General features: G+C 38.2%; 1 protein-coding gene across 1 annotated transcript in view; it reads right to left on the minus strand.

The window, feature by feature from the left end:
- Positions 1-4,010: 4,010 nt before the first annotated feature.
- LOC124550803 (basic proline-rich protein-like) overlaps positions 4,011-20,216 on the minus strand; it is a 131,354-nt gene continuing 115,148 nt past the window's right edge. The window contains exons 9-10 of the mRNA XM_047125529.1: positions 7,268-7,512; positions 4,011-4,145 (exon numbers count right to left, since the gene is read on the minus strand). Coding sequence (XP_046981485.1) covers positions 7,275-7,512 — 238 coding nt within the window. The 3' untranslated portion in view covers positions 4,011-4,145; positions 7,268-7,274. The remainder of the gene's footprint in view (positions 4,146-7,267; positions 7,513-20,216) is intronic.

The raw sequence follows: 20,216 nt of genomic DNA on the forward strand, positions 1-20,216 counted from the left end.
AATGTCTGCTTGTGTCTGTGTATGTGCGGTTGGATATGGGTGTGTGTACGAGTGTATACCTGTCCTTTTTTCCCCCCTAAGGTAAGTCTTTCCGCTCCTGGGATTGGAATGAATCCTTACCCTCTCCCTTAAAACCCACATCCTTTCATCTTTCCCTCTTTCCTGACGAAGCAACCGTTGGTTGCGAAAGCTTGAATTTTTTGTGTATGTTTGTGTGTCTATCGACCTGCCAGTGCTTTCGTTTGGTAAGTCACATCATCTTTGTTTTATAGACACACACTGTTGTGCAATCCAGTATTTTATTTGGAAATCCTGTAGTGTCACTATTTGGTCAGTGTTTGAGTGAAGTGTGTCAAACTGCTGTATTTCATAATTTTTTAACTGTTATTTTCTTTAAAGTTGAATACTGTGCAAAATATAGTACAATACAACACTGCATTGTGTGCTTTTCAAAACCGTTCACATGTATTTCATCATTCCACAGCTTACTCTCGATATACTGCAGTTACAAAATAACGTGGGGGTAAAGCACGTCACTCGGCAACTGCATTATATTGGGCTTGTACTCTGCATGTGTAATCTGGCAGCAGTGAAGCACAAGCGCGATGGGAACACCTTGAGGAAAGAAGATACAGCAGTAAGGAGACTTATCACACATTTATTCTCTGACAATTGAAAACAGACAATATAATTGCAATATTTTGTTTCTGATAAATATGACAAAAAGCACAATCATTCTGCGTACTTTTATGATTCATTCTGCTGTCGGTGATTATAGATCAGCATTATTTTCATTCTTATGTCCATCCTCTCAAAAAATTTTATTCACTCACTTTGCTCTCTTTTGTGACATGCAAAGGCACCTACTGAAGGCAACACAACCCAACACACTAAATGTGAGCTAATGCACTAAACACTTGCCGCAAGGGTTTCGTAGTTGTGATTGTGTCTGACACTAAATCCAAAACTGTGACACCTGATTGTATTAAAAGACAGTGGCACTGGTTTTCCAAGACACTTGTTATTATCAATGTTTACACATTGCATAGCAGCTCCCACATCATCCTCTGAACAAATCTAATTTTATTTGTAATTTTCTGCACATGGAGATAATCTAATCGTGTTTCCATATGCACAGGTACAGCAAAGTGATGATGTACAAAATACTGTGCCACAAACAGCAAACATTTTACGAGAACGTGTATCGCGTCACTCCAAATTTCTGAATCTCTCAGTCTGACAGACAAAACAGATCATAGATGACATTCATTTGTGCACCACAATTCACATCAGTTTGTGATGGCACAGAATGTGCACTCTATTATTCCACAAGCAAGGTGATGGGAAATTCCCTCTGAACAGGGTTAGCAGCCAGTGACGTTGCCTCTGCATACAATCAGTTGTAAAGTTCTCCACATTTCATACAGAAGCAGATGTAAAAAATACAATTTACAACTGCCAGCTTCTACTCGTGGCTAAAAAAATAAATCTGGTACAGTAACTGAAATAACACAAGACTGTCTCAATGGAAAACTAAGTTAAGCCCACATAGCAGTCAGAGTAAAATCAGTACATAAGAAGTAACCAACGCTTCCAATAAGCCTGAATGAGTACTGTTCCCATTTTGTTCACCTGCAAGAATGCTGCATCACTTAATGAAGAAGATGGGATATAGGGATGGGCAGGTGGGAACATCAGACATAGGAAAAGCCAGAGTGGCTTTTACAAAAGTAATCATTCTGGACAAGTTTTGTTCAAAAAATTTTTAGTTACTTAAATCGCTACTTTATATTTCCACAACAGTGTTATAGCATATGTATATGTCAATTACTGTGTCCAGCAAGCTCCACAGCTGTCGTCTCCTTATCTCCAAACACCTACACCTCTTTACTGCTCCCAAAGCAGCAATTTGTGTTTAATGAAATAAAACTGGTGTGGTGTTGCAATAAGCATACTGCCTCAATTCTCACCATTTGGGCTGTTGTGTGCATTACACACCAACAAACTGAGTTAACTGATCACAGGCAACAGCAGACACAATTACCACCGGTAAATTATTACAGCTTGTAATACCACCACATCTTCAACAAAGCACTTAACATACAAGACAACATCACCTTATGTGAGGCTGCTGAACAAGTTTTACAATTTAGCTGGGCTGTCAGAAACCAGTCACGACAAGACCGATTGATACATAACAAATAATATATTATCACTTACTGTAGTAATGCACAGCATATTGGAGACATGACAAACAGCCGAGCACAACAAAAAGAAACCTGTTACAGAGCCAACAAAATGAAGGAAACATAATATTTAATAATTTTTTTTTGTTTTTTGTTTTTTTTTTTGCCAGAAAAGCTCAAGTTTTCGCAAAATGTAAAGATTCCCTAACTCTGAAACCACACAAACCACATTTTTTTATAAATATCAATTTTTCACTTTTTTAAATTAAATATATATTATTTATTTATATATATAGATATATCTCTTTCTGTTCTATATTAATAATATAGTACTCTACTCTCTTTACAATATTATAGTACAAATTCTAGGATTGTGAGCATTCTCTTGTGTTCATTACTCAATGCACAGTAAAACAAATGCTCTCATGTTTTTAAATGTTCTGTTGTAGCTTCTTCTCCGAGTGATTCTCGGGTGACTTGAAACAATTTCCAGTTTATGACGTGTGACCTCATTATTGTTTCTCCATTTAAGGCTTCTGACACACGCAGGTTTGGAGTCAGTTCCTACATCTGCTTTAAAATGACAATCATACAGAGTACAGAGGCTGCGATCATTTCAACAATGTATGGGGGAAATAGGAATAGACAGGATTCTATTCCTAATTCTGCTGGTAAGCTTCTATGCAACAACAGCACTTGAGAAGGAAATAGTGGGAATTTCTTGTATATACTAAGAAAGATGTGGGGCAAACTACAAATCTTTCATAAAAAAAATAATACAAATTTAAAAAAAGTTACCGATACAGGGTACTCTACCTTGATAACCCATTATTTGTTATTTCATTAAATATCCTCATTTTACGAGCTCTTTGGTTCTAACTATGAGGAATTTTTTGATAAAAGAAGGACTAGAAAGAGTAGCTGCTGTACCCAATATTCCTTTATGAATTAGGCTTGCTATAAAAATATGTACCACAAAAGCATTTTTGATTTTGTGTGTATGTAAATGGCAAAAACTATATTAACATCAGTAAGTTCCTATGGTACCCATGTACACAATGGCACAACTTTTCCTCTGAATTCCAGCCAGTTCATTCACTTAGCTAACAGACAGAATAATGAAAAATCCTTCTAGCAAAAAAAAAGTAACATTTCCAATATTTGGGTGACACAAAGAAAATGTTTGGTGTTCTGTGCCTTCCCAGTACTCTGGTCATTACATTTTTAACGTACTTCACTCAATTTCATCTCAAAATAAAAAAGCAATATGATAACATCACTCCGTAATATAACAACAACATACAGGGAACTAAAAAAAATTATTTCATGTCGATCACCAATTAGTTATAATCAACTTTAAAACAATACATAGCACCCGAATCTCCATGTGCTTCAAAATACTCTTTCTTCTAATGAGAGAGGCCAAACAGAAATCATCAGTTTGACACACCAGGAAATACTCCTCTTCCTGGTAATTAACAATGCAATAAGCAACTGAATTAAGAGTAGAATAGATGTTAACTAAATGAAGAAAACCTCCTGTTCTCATACATAAATCTAACCAGTTGAGATATGATAACAACAAAACAATGTGGCATTTCAATGCAAAATATTTGACACAAATATTGGCGATCTACAAATCAACTCTGTAATAAAGCAGTTCTAAGTTACCACGTACGAGACCGTACTCATTCTCATTTCAGTACATACATATACACGGCATACATATAAACACACGTGTCCCACTCGCCCCAGACACTGACACACGAGGGGCACGCAGAAGATCAGATGCACAGCTGCCATTCACTCCTGTCCCTGGTCCACAGTTTCCTCTTCACCACTCGACTCTGTTCACTGAATGCATGGGACACTGTCATGGGTAAGCTGAGAAGTCATCACACATCTCAGTTAGATTGCAGCACATTAGGCACCAGCTTGTGAGGCAGGACGAGCCAAAGCCTGCAAAGAAAGAAGAGAGGCACTATTAAGAAACGTGCCAATGGCCTGCAGAAGGCAAGGTAGTGTATTGTTCCTTTACTGGCACATCCAAAACAGGCATGTAACAACTGACAAAACCCGCTCACATTACAAAAGTTTCCGTCAGTATTGGAAATAGAAACATAAAAAAATCTTACAGCAAAAATATCTTGTTTACATTAATGATTTATGTGAGATTACTAAATGTTTATTCATGTAGGAATTACATTGTTAGCCGTGCCAAACTATAAGATAGCAATTAGTTAATGTCTTGTTACCCCAAAACAAAATTTGTTATGAAACCATTTGGTGCAATGGGTGTGTATACACATCCTGCTACACCTTTCTCCAGGTGTTGTGGATGTGTATACATGTGCCAATTTGATTTTACTGCACTGCTACAGAAGTCTGAAAGCATCCTGATTTGCCGACCTCTCACCACTGTGGACACGTTACTTCCAGGTATTAGTGAACAAGAAAGTTTCGAGTATTTATCATACAACATATGTGCGTCATTGTGTGCTACCGTTTGCAGAGAACCTCATTTTGATATCTCAAATAATTTATGAGATATGACAATTGTTATGACCACACAATTTGCAATGGGAAATGACATGAACGGGCATATCGCACGCTACATTCCATCAGATATAAAACCCAGTAACTTAAAAATGAAATGAGATTCCTTCCTGGACTCAGTTTTAAATAAAATTTCGGTATCTTACCTACATTTCATTCACTGCAATGTATGAGCTAAAATCAATCATATACAATTTTTATGCAATGCAATTTTATCTCCGCAAAATCTTTAAAATTCCGTACAGTGTTTTACTTCATTTAATGCAGCACAGCACAGTAACTATGGCATATACTGGCAAGAAATTCAGTCCTTTATCAAGTGAAAATATTGAACTGTAATAGGTGCAAAAATCAAATTTTTTCAACAAACAGTTTTCAAAAAATTGTATGATAAGCATTTCATATTGGCCAGAATGCCATCTCTCAGCACAGGCACATCCATTTGGCAAGCAGTATATCCATAACAAAAGCAGCCTCAGCACAAAATGCAAAGAGCTTGTCTGTAGCAGGGAAAGGGTTAACGGGGTAAGGAACGTTCTCGTACAAATAATTTCGGAGTAAAAACCAGAAAACACACACACAAACAAAGTGCAGCTACATTGTGCTGGATAAACACAATTGTGTGTGTTACAACTGCAGTTTGGTTTCTGTAAAAATTGTCAGTAACCTGTGCTTCCTACATTTAAACCATGCTACTTAAAGAATATCGAAAAGTGCATTCTAGTCAACATTGCGTAGGCATGTCTTCTAAGACAAGTTCTAGAGTCAGTATTGTCTCATATGTTCCTACATTCTCCAGAATCCAAATCAATCTTACCCAATTTTTCCATTCTTCTGTAAATACGTTTTAACAGTATTTTGCAACCACATCTCATTAACACTCTTTAAGCACCAAACCCGTAAGATTTTTGGGCCAGGAGTCACATAAAAATCACCAGGCCCATAAATTTTACAGGCTGATACATTTAATGCATCAAAACACTGCAATGTTACTCAAACACATTTAGTCAGTGTTAAATGTTTTACAGGTGTTTAGTAACAAAAAGTGTCCAACATGGCATAGCAGTATTGTTTGCAGCCCGTAATTCATGTTAAAAACCCATCTTTACAACCTCAAGTTCCTTACATCGCTGTTTCATTTGCAATAATGTTTCATCGAGGTTTATCAGATGCAGAAACCATGGATTTGATTAACGATACTGACACTCTGGATAATCTACAGAGTGATTCAGCTGATTCTGAATACAGTGGTGCATTTGAAGGTATATATTCACTAATTTGCAACAATTTATCACTGCTCGTAATTGTGCACAATGCACATTTCTGCTGAATGTGTTTATTCTGTTAGTATGTATGTTGTTTCATATAATGTGATATTCTCCTTAGTGAATGAGATTAATAACAACTTGTCTTCAGATGTACACGAGAATGATGTTGAAGGTGTCGGGTCAAATCCAATGGCTACGTCATATCCAAGAAACAGTGACTGGAGTGAATTTGATACTTACTCACCTCTGCCTGTGAACACAACACCCAGGCAGATACTGGTGAATACTGACGACGTTTTCTAAATTCTTAAATCACCTAAGTGACTTCTGTAATTCAAACCCATACATTTCAATGAAGTTTCTGTCACAATGTAATAAGGTTAAGGTGTGCAGCTTTAAAATGGTACTAAATTTGCCACAATCCAATCAGCAGATCCGATGCAATGATTTTTTTAAATATTGCTAAATTGCCTTTTTTGTATGGATGGGTACATAGAACAGACCTGATACTCAATAGTTTTAAACTAAGGGTTGCATAGTATTCAGGCCACTTACCACAGTAAGATAATACAGTAGCAATGTGATGTGCATATTTTATGACCAGATGTCAGTGGCTATCTTGACCAGTATCCATGTCAACACTTTGTAAAATGAATGTGATAAAAATAGACTCTGAACAATGTCTGCTTTACAAACTTGTAAAGACTCTATGTACATTGGTACATTTGGGCATAAAGGTTCCAACCTACACATTGGCTTTATAAATGAGTTAGGACTGCTGTTGCCTCGGATCTTGTTAAAAATCCTCAAATTATATAAATATCTCTGACAATAATGGCAGATCTGGAGCTAAAATAACGTAAGTGTAGCATATAGCTCTACATGAAAAATAACAACTTTTACCTGTGAAAAATCAACAGTGTATTTTTATCAATTAATGAAAATTAAGAAGAAGATGGAGAAGAAGAACTAAGTTATTGCTTACAGAATCCAGAAAGTGTTCACAGCTTGGGACCATTATGATGACTGCAACAAAATATTGTACTTCCCTTTTGCTTAGCAAACTTTATAACAAACTTTATAATACCCAAGGCACATCCACTACACATTTGGATATGGCATAAATTAGGATTTACTGGGTCATTCCTATGCAGCAGGGGAAGCTCAAATGCTAGTCTTTGTTTGAACAGCCCTTTTTAAGCACATCTCCTCCCATCTTTATTTTCTAGACCGCGACAGCAGCTTGCAGTCGCTCACCTGCCGGCTACATGAGGCGGGAGCGGTTCCTGTTGAGCTGCCGGGCATAACGGCTCCCACCCGACACCCTCGAGCTGAGGATTCGCTTCTGTCGGAAGTCGTAGACTCGGCGGCAGTAGAAGACCAGCTCCGATGAGACCGAAGGCGGTGGCTGGAAGCGACTGCGTGGATTGTCCTCGGGTGGCGGCACCACCAGAGGGGGCTCACGCACTCCCTCGTCCTGGCGTCGGGCCACCTTCCGGTACCTGCCGATTGAACGAGTTAGGTGAGCAAAAATGCAGCAGAGTCGATTTACCATGTGAGGGCATGTACGGAAAAATCATGGAGTTACAGATCCAAAAAATTAATTACTAACAGATATTTGGTCAGAGGCTTTCCAAGACAGATTATGAATACTTATGTTAAAAGAATTTTTGAGACATTTTTGCCGGGCCAGAACTTACCTTCAGGAGGTGAAATATTAAGTACTGCCAATAAAAACATATAGATGTACATGGAATGTTTGGTGCCTTCCTCAGGGATGGGGGAGAAGAACAGCTTGGGGACCATTAAAAAAGAAGGAAAGTCACTCAGACCCTGGTATAAGACGAACGATTCTGTTCTGAGAAAGAGGGGTGACAACAATCAAACAGGAGGTGTCATATGAATACGGGATCAACGATAGTACACAGACAAGCAACATGACAGCTTCAGTCCACACATGATAAGGTCAGTGTGAGAAGTAAAGATGGATTACAGGAACAGATATGAACTATGTGACATTTTTCCTTGTTCTTAATTGCACTAGTCATTTCTGTCCTCTAATCAATATTTACTCCTCAGATTGTCCTCTCTATCTCTGGACTGAAACTGGCAGTGTTCACCAATGTACTATCTTTGACCCCTCCTCCTCTCTCCATCAATGGCTGCCCCCTTCATCTTTGTCAAACCTCAACCTCCCAAGAGAAAGGACCCTCACATCGACGGGTCAAGAGTGACCTGCCCTTTCTTTTCAATCTTCTACATCCTAAGGACTGTAAAATGGAAAATACACTGACCAGCCAAAAAAGCGATGCACCCAGAAGGAGAGGGGGAAATGAAACAAATCTTCATGGATTGAGCGGGTATTTCAACTGTTATAAAATCGAGTCAAATTTCCAAAGAACTTGCCGGTAAGAGGCTAATTAACAGTATGATGTTGCATGCCGTCTGGCCTGGATCCGTGCACTGATTTGGTTGGGATGAGTGTCATAAATACATTGCATCCTCTCCTGAGCCACACAGTCCCACAACTGTTGTAATTCGTCTTGACATATGAGCTGGTCCCACACTCGTTCTATTGGGGGCATCTATGTGGAACTTTCTGGCCATGAGAGTACTTCAATATCACATAGACAGTTTACAGACACATCTCATGTGTGGATGAATGTTGTCCTGTTGAAAAATGGCACCCCAATATTGGTACATGGCACATGAGGATGCAGGATGTCCATGATGTACCACTGTGCTGACACTACCAGCCATTACCTCAGGTCACCATGACACCACCTCCGCCTCTCCAAAACATTTGAAGAAGGCAACTTCTCCTCAAGTAGGTGTCATACTTGCCACTGACGGTCATCAAGGGTACAGAATAACAGTGATTCACCACTGAACACAACTAACACCATGGATCAGCAGGCTACACTTCCCAGTCACTGTACAACTGCAAATGAAGCCATTTTGTGTTGTGGTTAGGTCAGCAATTTCCTGGTCTGGCTGCTGTTAACATCTGACTAACAGTGCGCGATGATACAGAATGTCGGAGGGAGTCCATTACTCGTTTTCGGTTGGCTACTGTAGATGTGAAGGGATTTCGATGTGTACAGTGCATAACACTGCAATCCTCCTTTGTGGTGGTCAACCGGAATCTTGACAATGATTATGGTTGCTGTTATGTTGCCATGCACTCTAACATCAGACCTCGGTCACATCTGAATATCCAAGAAACCTGGGTATTGCACTATCAACCAGCTGGCCACATGAAAACCCACAATGAGGTCCCTTTCAGTCTCTGTCAGACTGTAATAATACTGTCTCACATGAGTAAGTAGCATCTCTGTGTCCTTCATGGCGATAAGTCAACATCTGACAGTGTTCATACCCCTTGTATACCCTATCAGGTCCAGTAACAACACTAATGCATTCTGGGAGCTGTTCTGAGTGTCACAGATAATTGCAACTTCCATCATTTACAAACTCACCAAAAGTGTGTACGTGTACAACATTACACTGACATCTGAAAATGTCTTCTGAATGTTTTACTCTTTAGTCAAGCAGTGTATTTAGAAGTTGCTTCACTAGCACAGGCTCAATGAAGAAACAGTGTTGCTCGACAACAATTTTTCTACTAGCTTGGTCGTGACCCATAATATCAGAAGACATTTTATGTTTTTTTATTTCATCGTCCAACACGCAGGACGAGCTCTCACGAAAACCACAGACTGCCCTCTCTTCAGCAGGCAATCGGCAAAATGTGAAATGCTGATAAGCCTACAACACAACGACTGCAGCAACTGGTTTGAGCTAAAATCTAAGGGTGGACAAATTGGCTGTACAATGTACCATCCCTGTTGTCACTTTATGGGATGTAAGGCAAGTGTGGAAAGCCTATACAAGATTTAAGTGTAAAGGCTTCCATGGCCAACATCAATGTGAATAAAATATTTTTTGACATTAGCCCTTGACATTTCAAACCTAGAACCATTATTAAACCTGATGTTTCTAATGTCTTTGTAGCAGTCCTCTTCAGGGCACCTAAGTTGCTGAAATTCTCCACTGGCAACAAATGTCAAAAAATTATGTATTAATTAATTTTATTATAAAGCAACAAAAATATCATCCTTGCCCCAGTGAGGATGGGGCCTAATACAGAAAATCAATATGTGAAATGAAATTTAATTATCATTAATTATTTCATTATGAGGGAGACACCATCATAAACTTCCCACTTCACTGACACTGTCATCCGTTATTCCTCTGGCAGTTATTTCAGGTAAGTTACGTAAGTAATACTGGGTTGAAAACATTTGTAACAGTTACTCCCTGTGCACTGAAGAACAAGAAAAAATGAGTACATAGCAGCAATACTAATAATATTCTTTCAGGCTCATGACACATACGCCAATGTGAGAGCTTAAATTGTATCACTGACTTATTGCTTAAATATGCAAACTAAATGGAAGATTAAAATGATATGATATTTAAAGAACATGAAACATAATGTGACATTAACTATGTCCACGGTCTCTGGTAAGCCCACTGTTACCAACCGAGAGCCGTGTCATGCTCTGCTTATGGTGAGGTGTGGGGTCAGTTTCCAAGACCTGGAGCTGCTACAGTTTCCAAGACCTGGAGCCACTACTTGGCTGTAGTTACTCCACTTGCCTCGGGAGGCTGACTGCACCCCATTCCTGTCCTCCCACCACAGAAAAATCCCTGGCAGTATTGGAAATCGAACCCAGGTTCTCTGCACGGTGGTCAGCTGCACAGATCACTCAGCTAAGTAGGTGGACAGATACAGCAAAACCCTATTTTTAAGTTCCCACATTTTACATTAATTTTGTCAGTCCCAACAGAAGTCTTATTCTCTCAATACAATGCTTCCAGATCCCACCATTAAGAATTCCATATTACAACATTTCCAGCATTTTAAGTTTTCTTCGACAGTACCATGACTTTTAACATTGATTTTCACACACATTTCTGCAAAAAGTGCATCAGGTTCCTGTCAAAAATTAGCGTCACGGCAAAGCAGAAAACACAGACTATAAACAAAGTTACTGATCACGTAATGAAGCATTAGCGTGGTAAGTGAGACATTCACTGTCGGTGTTTTGGGTCACAGCCACCTGTATTACAAGCTCACAGTTTGTAAGTGAGGTAAAGCACGCTCAGTCACTGCCTAATGATAATCACGATCTGACAATAGTTACAACCCTCCTCCCACTCATTGTGTTGTATTACAAAAGCTATAATTTAATTTGACAGTCATTTATACAAATAAACACTGCTTTTGAAGATGGCCATCTCTGTAATGGGCTTTCATGAGTCGTCGTTACTTCTGCGTGAAATATGCTATTCCATATTAGGCATGCGGTCTTAGATTTGTATAACCTACTGTCAGACTTAGGAATTAGATTAGGAAATGAAACACTTAAAGTAGTAAATGAGTTTTCCTATTTGGGGAGCAAAATAACTGATGATGGTCGAAGTAGAGAGGGTATAAAATGTAGACTGGCAATGGCAAGGAAAGCATTTCTGAAGAAGAGGAATTTGTTAACATCGAGTATAGATTTAAGTGTCAGGAAGCCATTTCTGAAAGTATTTGTATGGAGTGTAGCCATGTATGGAAGTGAAACATGGACGATAGTTTGGACAAGAAGAGAATAGAAGCTTTCGAAATGTGGTGCTACAGAAGAATGCTGAAGATTAGATGGGTAGATCACATAACAAATGAGGAGGAATTGAATAGAATTGGGGAGAAGAGAAATTTGTGGCACGACTTGACTAGAAGAAGGGATCAGTTGGTAGAGCATATTCTGAGGCATCAAGGGATCACAAATTTAGCATTGGAGGGCAGCGTGGAGGGTAAAAATCGTAGAGGGAGACCAAGAGATGAATACACTAAGCAGATTCAGAAGGATGTAGGTTGCAGTAGGTACTGGGAGATGAAGAAGCTTGCACAGGATAGAGTAGCATGGGGAGCTGCATCAAACCAGTCTCTGGACTGAGGATCACAAAAACAACAATGTAAGACGTAAACATTCCTCTTCAAGGTGCTCTGTAACATGATGACAATTCCCACCTTCTTTCTCACCTAGGTTACCTCTGGGCCAGGTGGCCTTCTTGAGGCAACAAGCTTTTACCATGATTTTATAATTGTTATTAATTGTAAGTCTCACACTGGAACACAAACATCTTTTTAATGTGGTTTCACGAAAAACTTTTTGCTTCTGTGTTTTATTTATACCTTTGGAACAAAGAGGGAATCCCCCCGCAAGTGCATTTGTGTGTGTCAGCAATCAGCCACTGCCTGTGTGCTAACACACACAGATGCGCATTTCCTCCTTCATTCTGATCAGGTCCGAAGTGTAAATAAAACATGGAAGCAATGGTCTTTCATGAAACCACATTAAAAAGATATTTGTGATCTAATGTGAGACTTATTATTGATAATCATTATAAAACTAAAGTAAATAGAACTTGTAACACAATATTGCTTAAAACACTGAAGTTGGCAGTCTTCTTAAACAGAGAACAATAAGGACAAAATCTACAACTTGTTGCCAACAAAGAGGTCACTTGGCTCACAGATGTCCTGGGTGAGAAAGAGGGTGGAAATTGTCAACATGTTACAGAGCGCCTTGAAGAGGAATGTTTACCTCTGACATTAGGTTTATACCAATCTAAGACTGTGTGCCTAGTATAGATTAGCACATTTCACGTGGAAGTAACAACTTGCGAAAGCCTATTATTGAGAGAGCTGACTACAAAGACTGTGTTTATTTGTATAAATGACTGTGAAATTAAAGTAAAGCTGTTGAAAGACAACACAATGAGCAGAATGAAGGTTGCTACTAGAGTCACAATCGTCAGAGCATTTAAGTTGCCACAACTGGAAACAGAAGACAGTCGACAGGGATGTCCTGAATTGTACCAACCCCCATGAAAAGACCTAGGTAAGAAGTTTTCTTGTCGCAAAAAAATAAAAATAATTACTGCATATTTAATTAAGAAGTCTGAAATGAAATGTGCCATTAGATTAACTTCACTAACAGTAGTCTGTAAAATTTATATTCCATATTTTCCATATCATGACTGCTTCTTTAAATGCAACAAGAGAGCTGTAATTCCAACAATGATCCAAAAAATAGTACCTTGTTGGTGATAATAAGCAAACAAACACTAGTGTAGAAACCACATTCTTTAGTAGCTCGAGTAAGTGCCCACGAGTGAAATGATTAGAAAAAATATGAAATGTGTTTCTGCGGAAGAAAAAATGGTAATTCTACAACACGTGGATTCGCATGTTGGATCGCAAGTTCAGTTAGTGAAGGACCTAGCACTTTTTGCTTCCACCCTGAATACAATTGTGAAAAATCAGCCCAAATCGATGCTAATGTGAGACACTCTGGTTCCAAAGCAAAAAAACGTAAATACATTCAGTCATCAGCATATGATTGGTTGGATAAACTTGTTGTGAAGTGATTTGTTAGCACGAGAGCATCAGGAATTCCACCAGATGGCAACATACTGAGAGAAATGGCACTTCAGTTTGCTGCAAAAAAGTGGGGACCACCAACTTCACAGCATCGAATACTTGGCTCGATAGATTTAAAACTCATCGTAACATTGTTTACATCAAACTGTGTGCAGAAAGTGTAAGTGATCGTAGTGGATTTGTGGGCCAATCGAAAAAAGAACTGTAAAATATCTTCAAAGATTATGATTCAAGAAATATTTTTAATGTTGACGAAACATCTTTTTTATAACATATTAGCAAGTGAGATCTCACGTTTTAATAGTGAGAAATGCCACAGTGGGAAACCGTGTAAGCGCAGAATAACCAGTTTATTTATGGGCAATGCCGATGGGTCTGAAAAATTACCTCCTTTGGTAATTGCTAAATTTAACAAGCCAAGGTGTTTCAAAGATGCGAGAACTCTGCCCACTAATTGTGTTTCCAACAGCACTGCACGGATGACCAGTTCCATCTTCACATCCACCACATATGCATGAACGCTAAAGTGGGGGTAAAAAATTTGAAAATAGTGCTGCTACTTGACAGATGTCCAACACACCCTGACAATCTGCAGCTCAGAAATATTAAGTTTGTGTTCCTGCCTCCTAATTTTACGAATGAACATCAACCTATTTCCAGGAATCATCCATTCATTTAAATGGAAATACAGAAAAATGCTTGTCCAGAAGTTTGAATTTACGTACAATTATGGCATGTGTCCAAAATCTATAACCTTATCACTTTTCGATGCTACACATTATATAGCCAAAGCATGGAGGGATGCAACTCCTTTAACTATTTCTAACTGTTTCATGATAACAGGATGAAGTTGAAATAAAAAGAAAAAAAATAAGCAGGAGCCACTGGAAGAAGATTTGTCTGAGCCTACTGATTTTTCTGTGATGTTTCAAGAGTATGTTGGTGTTAACGCTTCCATCATCACTTCATAGGTGCCAACGGTAGATAGCATCCTTACCAAACATTTTTAAGATGGGAAGATAGAGGTGATTGGTGAAGAATATGATGATCAAGAACCAGCTGTGGCAAGGAGAAGAGAAGCTATGGAAGCTACTAACATAATGAGGCAGTACATTGGTACTTCGTCAGATGATGATAAAGCATTTGATACTTTGTATACTGTAAAGAGAGAGGTAGAGGTAACTGCTCTTAGAAAGAAAAAAAGAAAAAATAATTATTTCAGATTTTTTTAAACAGGCAAAATTTAAATTGTTCTAATTTCACATCTTAAAAAATATAAAGAGAATGGCAGTACAAGTAATTTATTCCATTTTGCTTGCTGTGTTTCCTATGCTTTCCTGTATTTTACACTTTCCCACATTTTACACTTTTTTGGGTCAATCTGCTAGAAAGTGTAAAAAGAGAATTTTGCTATAATATTATACTGTGCATTAGAGTCAGCCTGATGATGAGTGCAGCAAAGGCGATCAAAAAATCAGTTTTAATAGTTCTTTTAGTTTTAAAATGACACAGTCTAATGCCCAAAATGATTTTATTCTGTATCGGTATAGCCAGACTTTTTACCCTGCGCCTCCTGAATAGAAGTAAAGTGTTTCATTCACAATTATATCTTACTCAGAAGCTCTTCTTGTGTATTCCCATAGTATTCAGATGGGATTCAAGTACTTTCCAGACTTCAAGTTATTAAAACAAGTACGTTAGGGCTGCCTTAAAATTCCTCTGCTTCCAATACATCAGGGCACTTGGTGAGTGGCTGTTTCAATCAGTCATACGTGCACATTTATCAAGTTCAAAATTTAGAGTGAAACCTAAATCGCGCATTTCAGACAGTTTCTAAGCTGCAAAATGGCATTTTGCCTGTTGTCGTATTACAGGTCTCCCCTGGATGCAGTGTAACACAATCTGTTTAGTTTTATGGATTAAAGTATAGCTGTACAGATATTATTTTTTTCTCTTTGAATCTTTTGTGACTGATTAGGTGCTCAATTGAGGAAAATATATTCCTGCTGCCAAGCCATCTCAACTTGTCACCTGCAAAATACAAAATAAATGAAAAACAGTCACACTCTTCTTGTAGCAATCTTTTAGAGTGGACCTAAGTCGAGAAGTGCAATTGTATTCGAATCAGATTGAAAATAAATGGTGTGTTAGTCTCATAGCTGCATTGCCCACAATATTTAAAGCAACAGAAGCAGCAACTAAAATGGGGGAAGTATTATATTATATCATGCCTCATGATTTGCTTCTGCTTACACAGCATATGTTACACTAAACTGTGAGATGTGCGTTTTCATTCTCACACTGGTTTGTAAGGTAAAATAGGCTTAAATATATGAAACTGTGAGGTATTTGGTTGTTCTCTGGGACATCTTGAAGAGGACATTGAAGGAAGTTTGAGAAATGTCAGAAATAGTTGAATCAAATGAAATTTTAGGAGATGACAGACATTAAGAGAATAGGGTGGAAACAAAAATCATGAGCACTTCAATCAAGACAGAAAAACCAACATGGGCAATTATTATTTGTGTAATAACAAACCTTGTAATCACAAAGCACTAATTCTACCATTCATTCAATGGATAAAAAGGTAACATGGGCTGCTGATCAGTTCCAATGACTAACAATCAAAAGATATCCGACGTTACATCAATCGAATCTAAAGATGTACAGGACAGGGAATTTCTGCAAGTGAAAGATGGGAGAACACATTGCATTGTAAGACCACAAGATGTGTGCCAACAGTAAACAGAGAAATATGAATAGATGTTACCTTCTGTATAACAAAAAGAGTTTTCAAACACTGCATGCTTAAAATCATTTAAAATAATATAAATAACAAGTAAATATATTTTGGCAGGTCTTCAAAAGGAAATAAAAGAAGTAAACATTAGAAAAATGGTGGCGAGAGTAGAAAAAAGGTGTACTTACCATGGTGGTTGTTGCAATCTTGACAACAGCAACAAACAACAGCTGAAACTGATCCTTTAGCTTCTAGAACCAAAAGGTTCCGTCTTCGGGAGCTAATGGGAAAAATGAAGAACGGAGAAAAAGTGTGAAGTCACAGATTGAGAGGATTAATATCCCAGAAATCTGGGACAAGACAGACATAATGGAAAGATTGAAAATAAAGATGGACAGCAACAGATGGTGCACTGGAAATACCAAAGAAGTTAGCGGCACACAGAAGCAAAGGTGGCAGTCGGCTGACACTGGATCAGCAGTCACTGGCTAGAGTGTAGAGGGTGGCGGGTGACATAAAATCCAAGACAGGTACGTGAAAGACAAAGAAACAAATTTCGTCAGAAATGGAATCAATTATGTAGACAACTGAGGAAAACTGTAAAACAAAACAGCTGGAAGCTGTGAAGATGAAGAATTGAACCTGCCGATAAAGAATGACAACTGGATGAATACTAAAGAATCTGCCGAGATTAATGAAGGAGAATACCACTAATAAATCCTCGAATCTAATATTTGCTGGCAGAAATTTTTCTTATAAATTGTGTTCTCTCAATAAAAGATTTCAGCAGTGTGAAGAGTGTGAGACAGATGTCTACCACCACATTTCTGCAGCTCTCCCTAAAGAAATGCAGATCAGTAGAAGGTCTTTCGCGCTTTGAAATCACCAAAAGATCTAAAATTCCAGCATATTACCTCTGTAGTCCATTGTCCTCATGTATCTCTTAACTTGAGCCTGCTTTCATAGTGCATAAAACAGTTTACATTACAGGACCCATCAGCTTAATAAGCCATGCTTGCAAAATATTGACACGAGTTATTTACATATCAGTCGAAAAACAGGCAGTAGACAGTCTCAGAGAAGATTAATTTGTGGTCCGAAAAAATGTATCAACACACAAGTTAATATTTGACTCACGACTGTCTGTTTACCGAGACAGACTGAACAAAGATAAACCTACATTCATAGAATTTGTAAATTTACATACTTGTACAGAAATTGGACTGTAATTGTAATATTTGAAGGACATGATAGAAAAGTAGTAACTGAGGATGGAGTGATACAGGGTTGCAACATACCTCCAATGTTAGTCAATCTATACATTGAGCAAACAGTAAAGTGAACCATGGAGAAATATGGAAATAGAATCACAGTTCAGGGAGAAGAAGCAAAAACTTTGAGGAGGTTTGCCAAAGACACTGTAATTCTGTCACAGATAGCAAAGGACTTAGAAAGCGAGTAAAAAAAAAAAAAAAAAAAAACATACGTAGTGTTTTGAAAAGAGGTTATAAGATGAACATCAAAAAAAGTAAAACAAGGGTAACAGAATGAAATCAAATTGAAATTGGTGATGCTGAAAAATCTGGACTGGAAAATGAGACACTAAAAGCTGTAGATGAGTTTTGCTATTTTGACAGCAAAGTAATTGACAGTGGCTGAATTAGAGACAATATAAAATGCAGACCGGCAATAGCAGTAAATATTTTTCTGGAAACCTCAAATATAAATATAAGCATTAGGAAGTTTTTCTGAAAGTATTTGCCTGGCGTGTGGCCTCGTATGTAAGTGATAAACTGTTTGTATACAAAGACAATAGAAGCTTTTGAAATGCTCTGCAAAAGAATGCTGAAGTTTAGATGAGTAGATTGGATAATTAATTAATCAAATTGGGTAAAAAGAAATTTGTGGAACAAATTGATTGAAAGGAAAGATCAGCTGACAGGACATATCCTGAGGTGCCAAGAAATCATTAACTCGGTACTGATGTGACATGTGGGCAGTAAAAGTTCCAGAGTTAGACCAAGGCTTGAACCCAGCAAGTAGCTGTGTAGAGATGAAAATGCTTGCACAATGTTGACTAACATGCGGAGTTAAATCAAAACAGTTTTCAGACTGAAGGCCACGAAAATGTTAACAACGATAAAATTGTTTGTCTTGTTCCTTCAGCTCTTAATAGCTTCTAATTTTCACTGGGAACCTTGAAAATAGACATCACTTTCTGGATACACTAACCTCTGTTATAGCCCCATTCCTTCATAAAATCCCCACTCTATTTCCTAAAATTCCCTTTGACACACAGTGTCAAATACATATCATTAAATGTTCCAGTGCTCCAAATGATTGCTTCAGTTTCACGCTGCAGCACAACTGATTCAAATCTGAGGACTGCTGATTGGCAGAGGAGATGCACAACAACTGGCTATACAAGTCCCAGTGCCTTGTACATTTACAGGCATAGTCTGTTTATACTTGTGACTCTTACAGCTGTCTTTTTGGTTCAGAGTAAAAGATATTTTCACAGTTAATACTGGCAGTTTACCAACAAGTCTCCCATTGTCTTCTATCCCGGCTTTCATGGCACTTCCTTTAATATTAACATTCAACAAATATAAGGCCTACTTTTTTCCTCCAAGTAAATGGAAGATGAAAGAGAAGGGCAACCACCTATGTACCCCGCATCTATGCAGGGAGCACAGTACCACACAACGGAAACCAGCATTCACTCTAGCTTTCAAGCACTAGATCTTTTTTCAGAAATAGTACACACATTTACACACATAAACACACAGACGCCCGAACACACACTCCCGTGGCCGTAGCAAAACTAATTATTGATACTTGATAATTGACAGCTGCTTTCAACAACTGAGTATCAACAATCAGTCTTGCTGTGGCCACAGGAATGTTCATTTTATTACCTGTGTATTTACACGTGTGAATGTGTGGACTATTGCCAGAAAAAGAGCTAGTGCTCAAAAGCTAATGTGAATGTTGATTTCTGTTATGTGGTACTTGCTCCACGCATCAATCCACTATGTGTGAGTGATTGCCTTTCCCTTATTTTACACACAGCTCCATCCAGGAATTTCAATTATTGTTGAAGATAAAAGAGAAATATTTTCCGTGAAAAGTGCTGCACGGCATCAGTGTGTTCAAATACGGGAAAACTTGGGACTACCAAAAGCTATTGTAATGTATATTTATTCAGACAAAACCAGCTCCAGTCACGTGACAGTCTTCATGTCATGAATTAACACTACATCAAAGTTATAGGAAGGTTCCTCGTTGTCAAATACATCAGACAATTATGTTGTCAGTTTACTGTATGACTTTAGCCACACAGGGTGCTGTACACTAGAGCCAACCGCCAATTTTTGCACTCAGTGATATGAAAATTGCGTAAGGTGATAGAGGCAGATGTACGTGACAGTTACTCCGAACAAAAACTCTTATGTATTTGACACTACCAATGGTGTCTACTTTTTGCACCTTCTTTTCTTGTCTATCCACTTCTTCAGGTAGGCAGGTTTTGCCACTTTGGAAATAGAACAGATACGGAAAGGAGATGCAGGAAATACACACTAGCAATGACTGCACGGGGAAACAAGGTTCTCCGTTAGGAGTGATAGAATCCAAAAATATAAAACTTGAGACCAGAAGAAGATTAACAGAAAACTGTATGCTCTGTATGAGACCTGTAGTTGAAAGGATGGTGGAAGGGAAGAACTGCCAGGGGCAAGCTTCAGAGAAAAGTACGTGTGGTATATCATCAGTGGTATGGGATGTTCCAGTTATGCTGAAATGAACAGAATACTGGCAAGCAACACAAATGGAGAACTGCACCCAACTAGTCTTGGGACCGATGACCAAAACAACAACAGTGACAACAACAACAAAATGGCACATGTCTACATACTATCAAAGACAAACCAGTACCATTTCAACCGCATAACAAGTTCCTAAATCAC

Source organism: Schistocerca americana, chromosome 9 (assembly GCF_021461395.2).
Source record: "Schistocerca americana isolate TAMUIC-IGC-003095 chromosome 9, iqSchAmer2.1, whole genome shotgun sequence".
Classification (NCBI taxonomy): domain Eukaryota; kingdom Metazoa; phylum Arthropoda; class Insecta; order Orthoptera; family Acrididae; genus Schistocerca; species Schistocerca americana.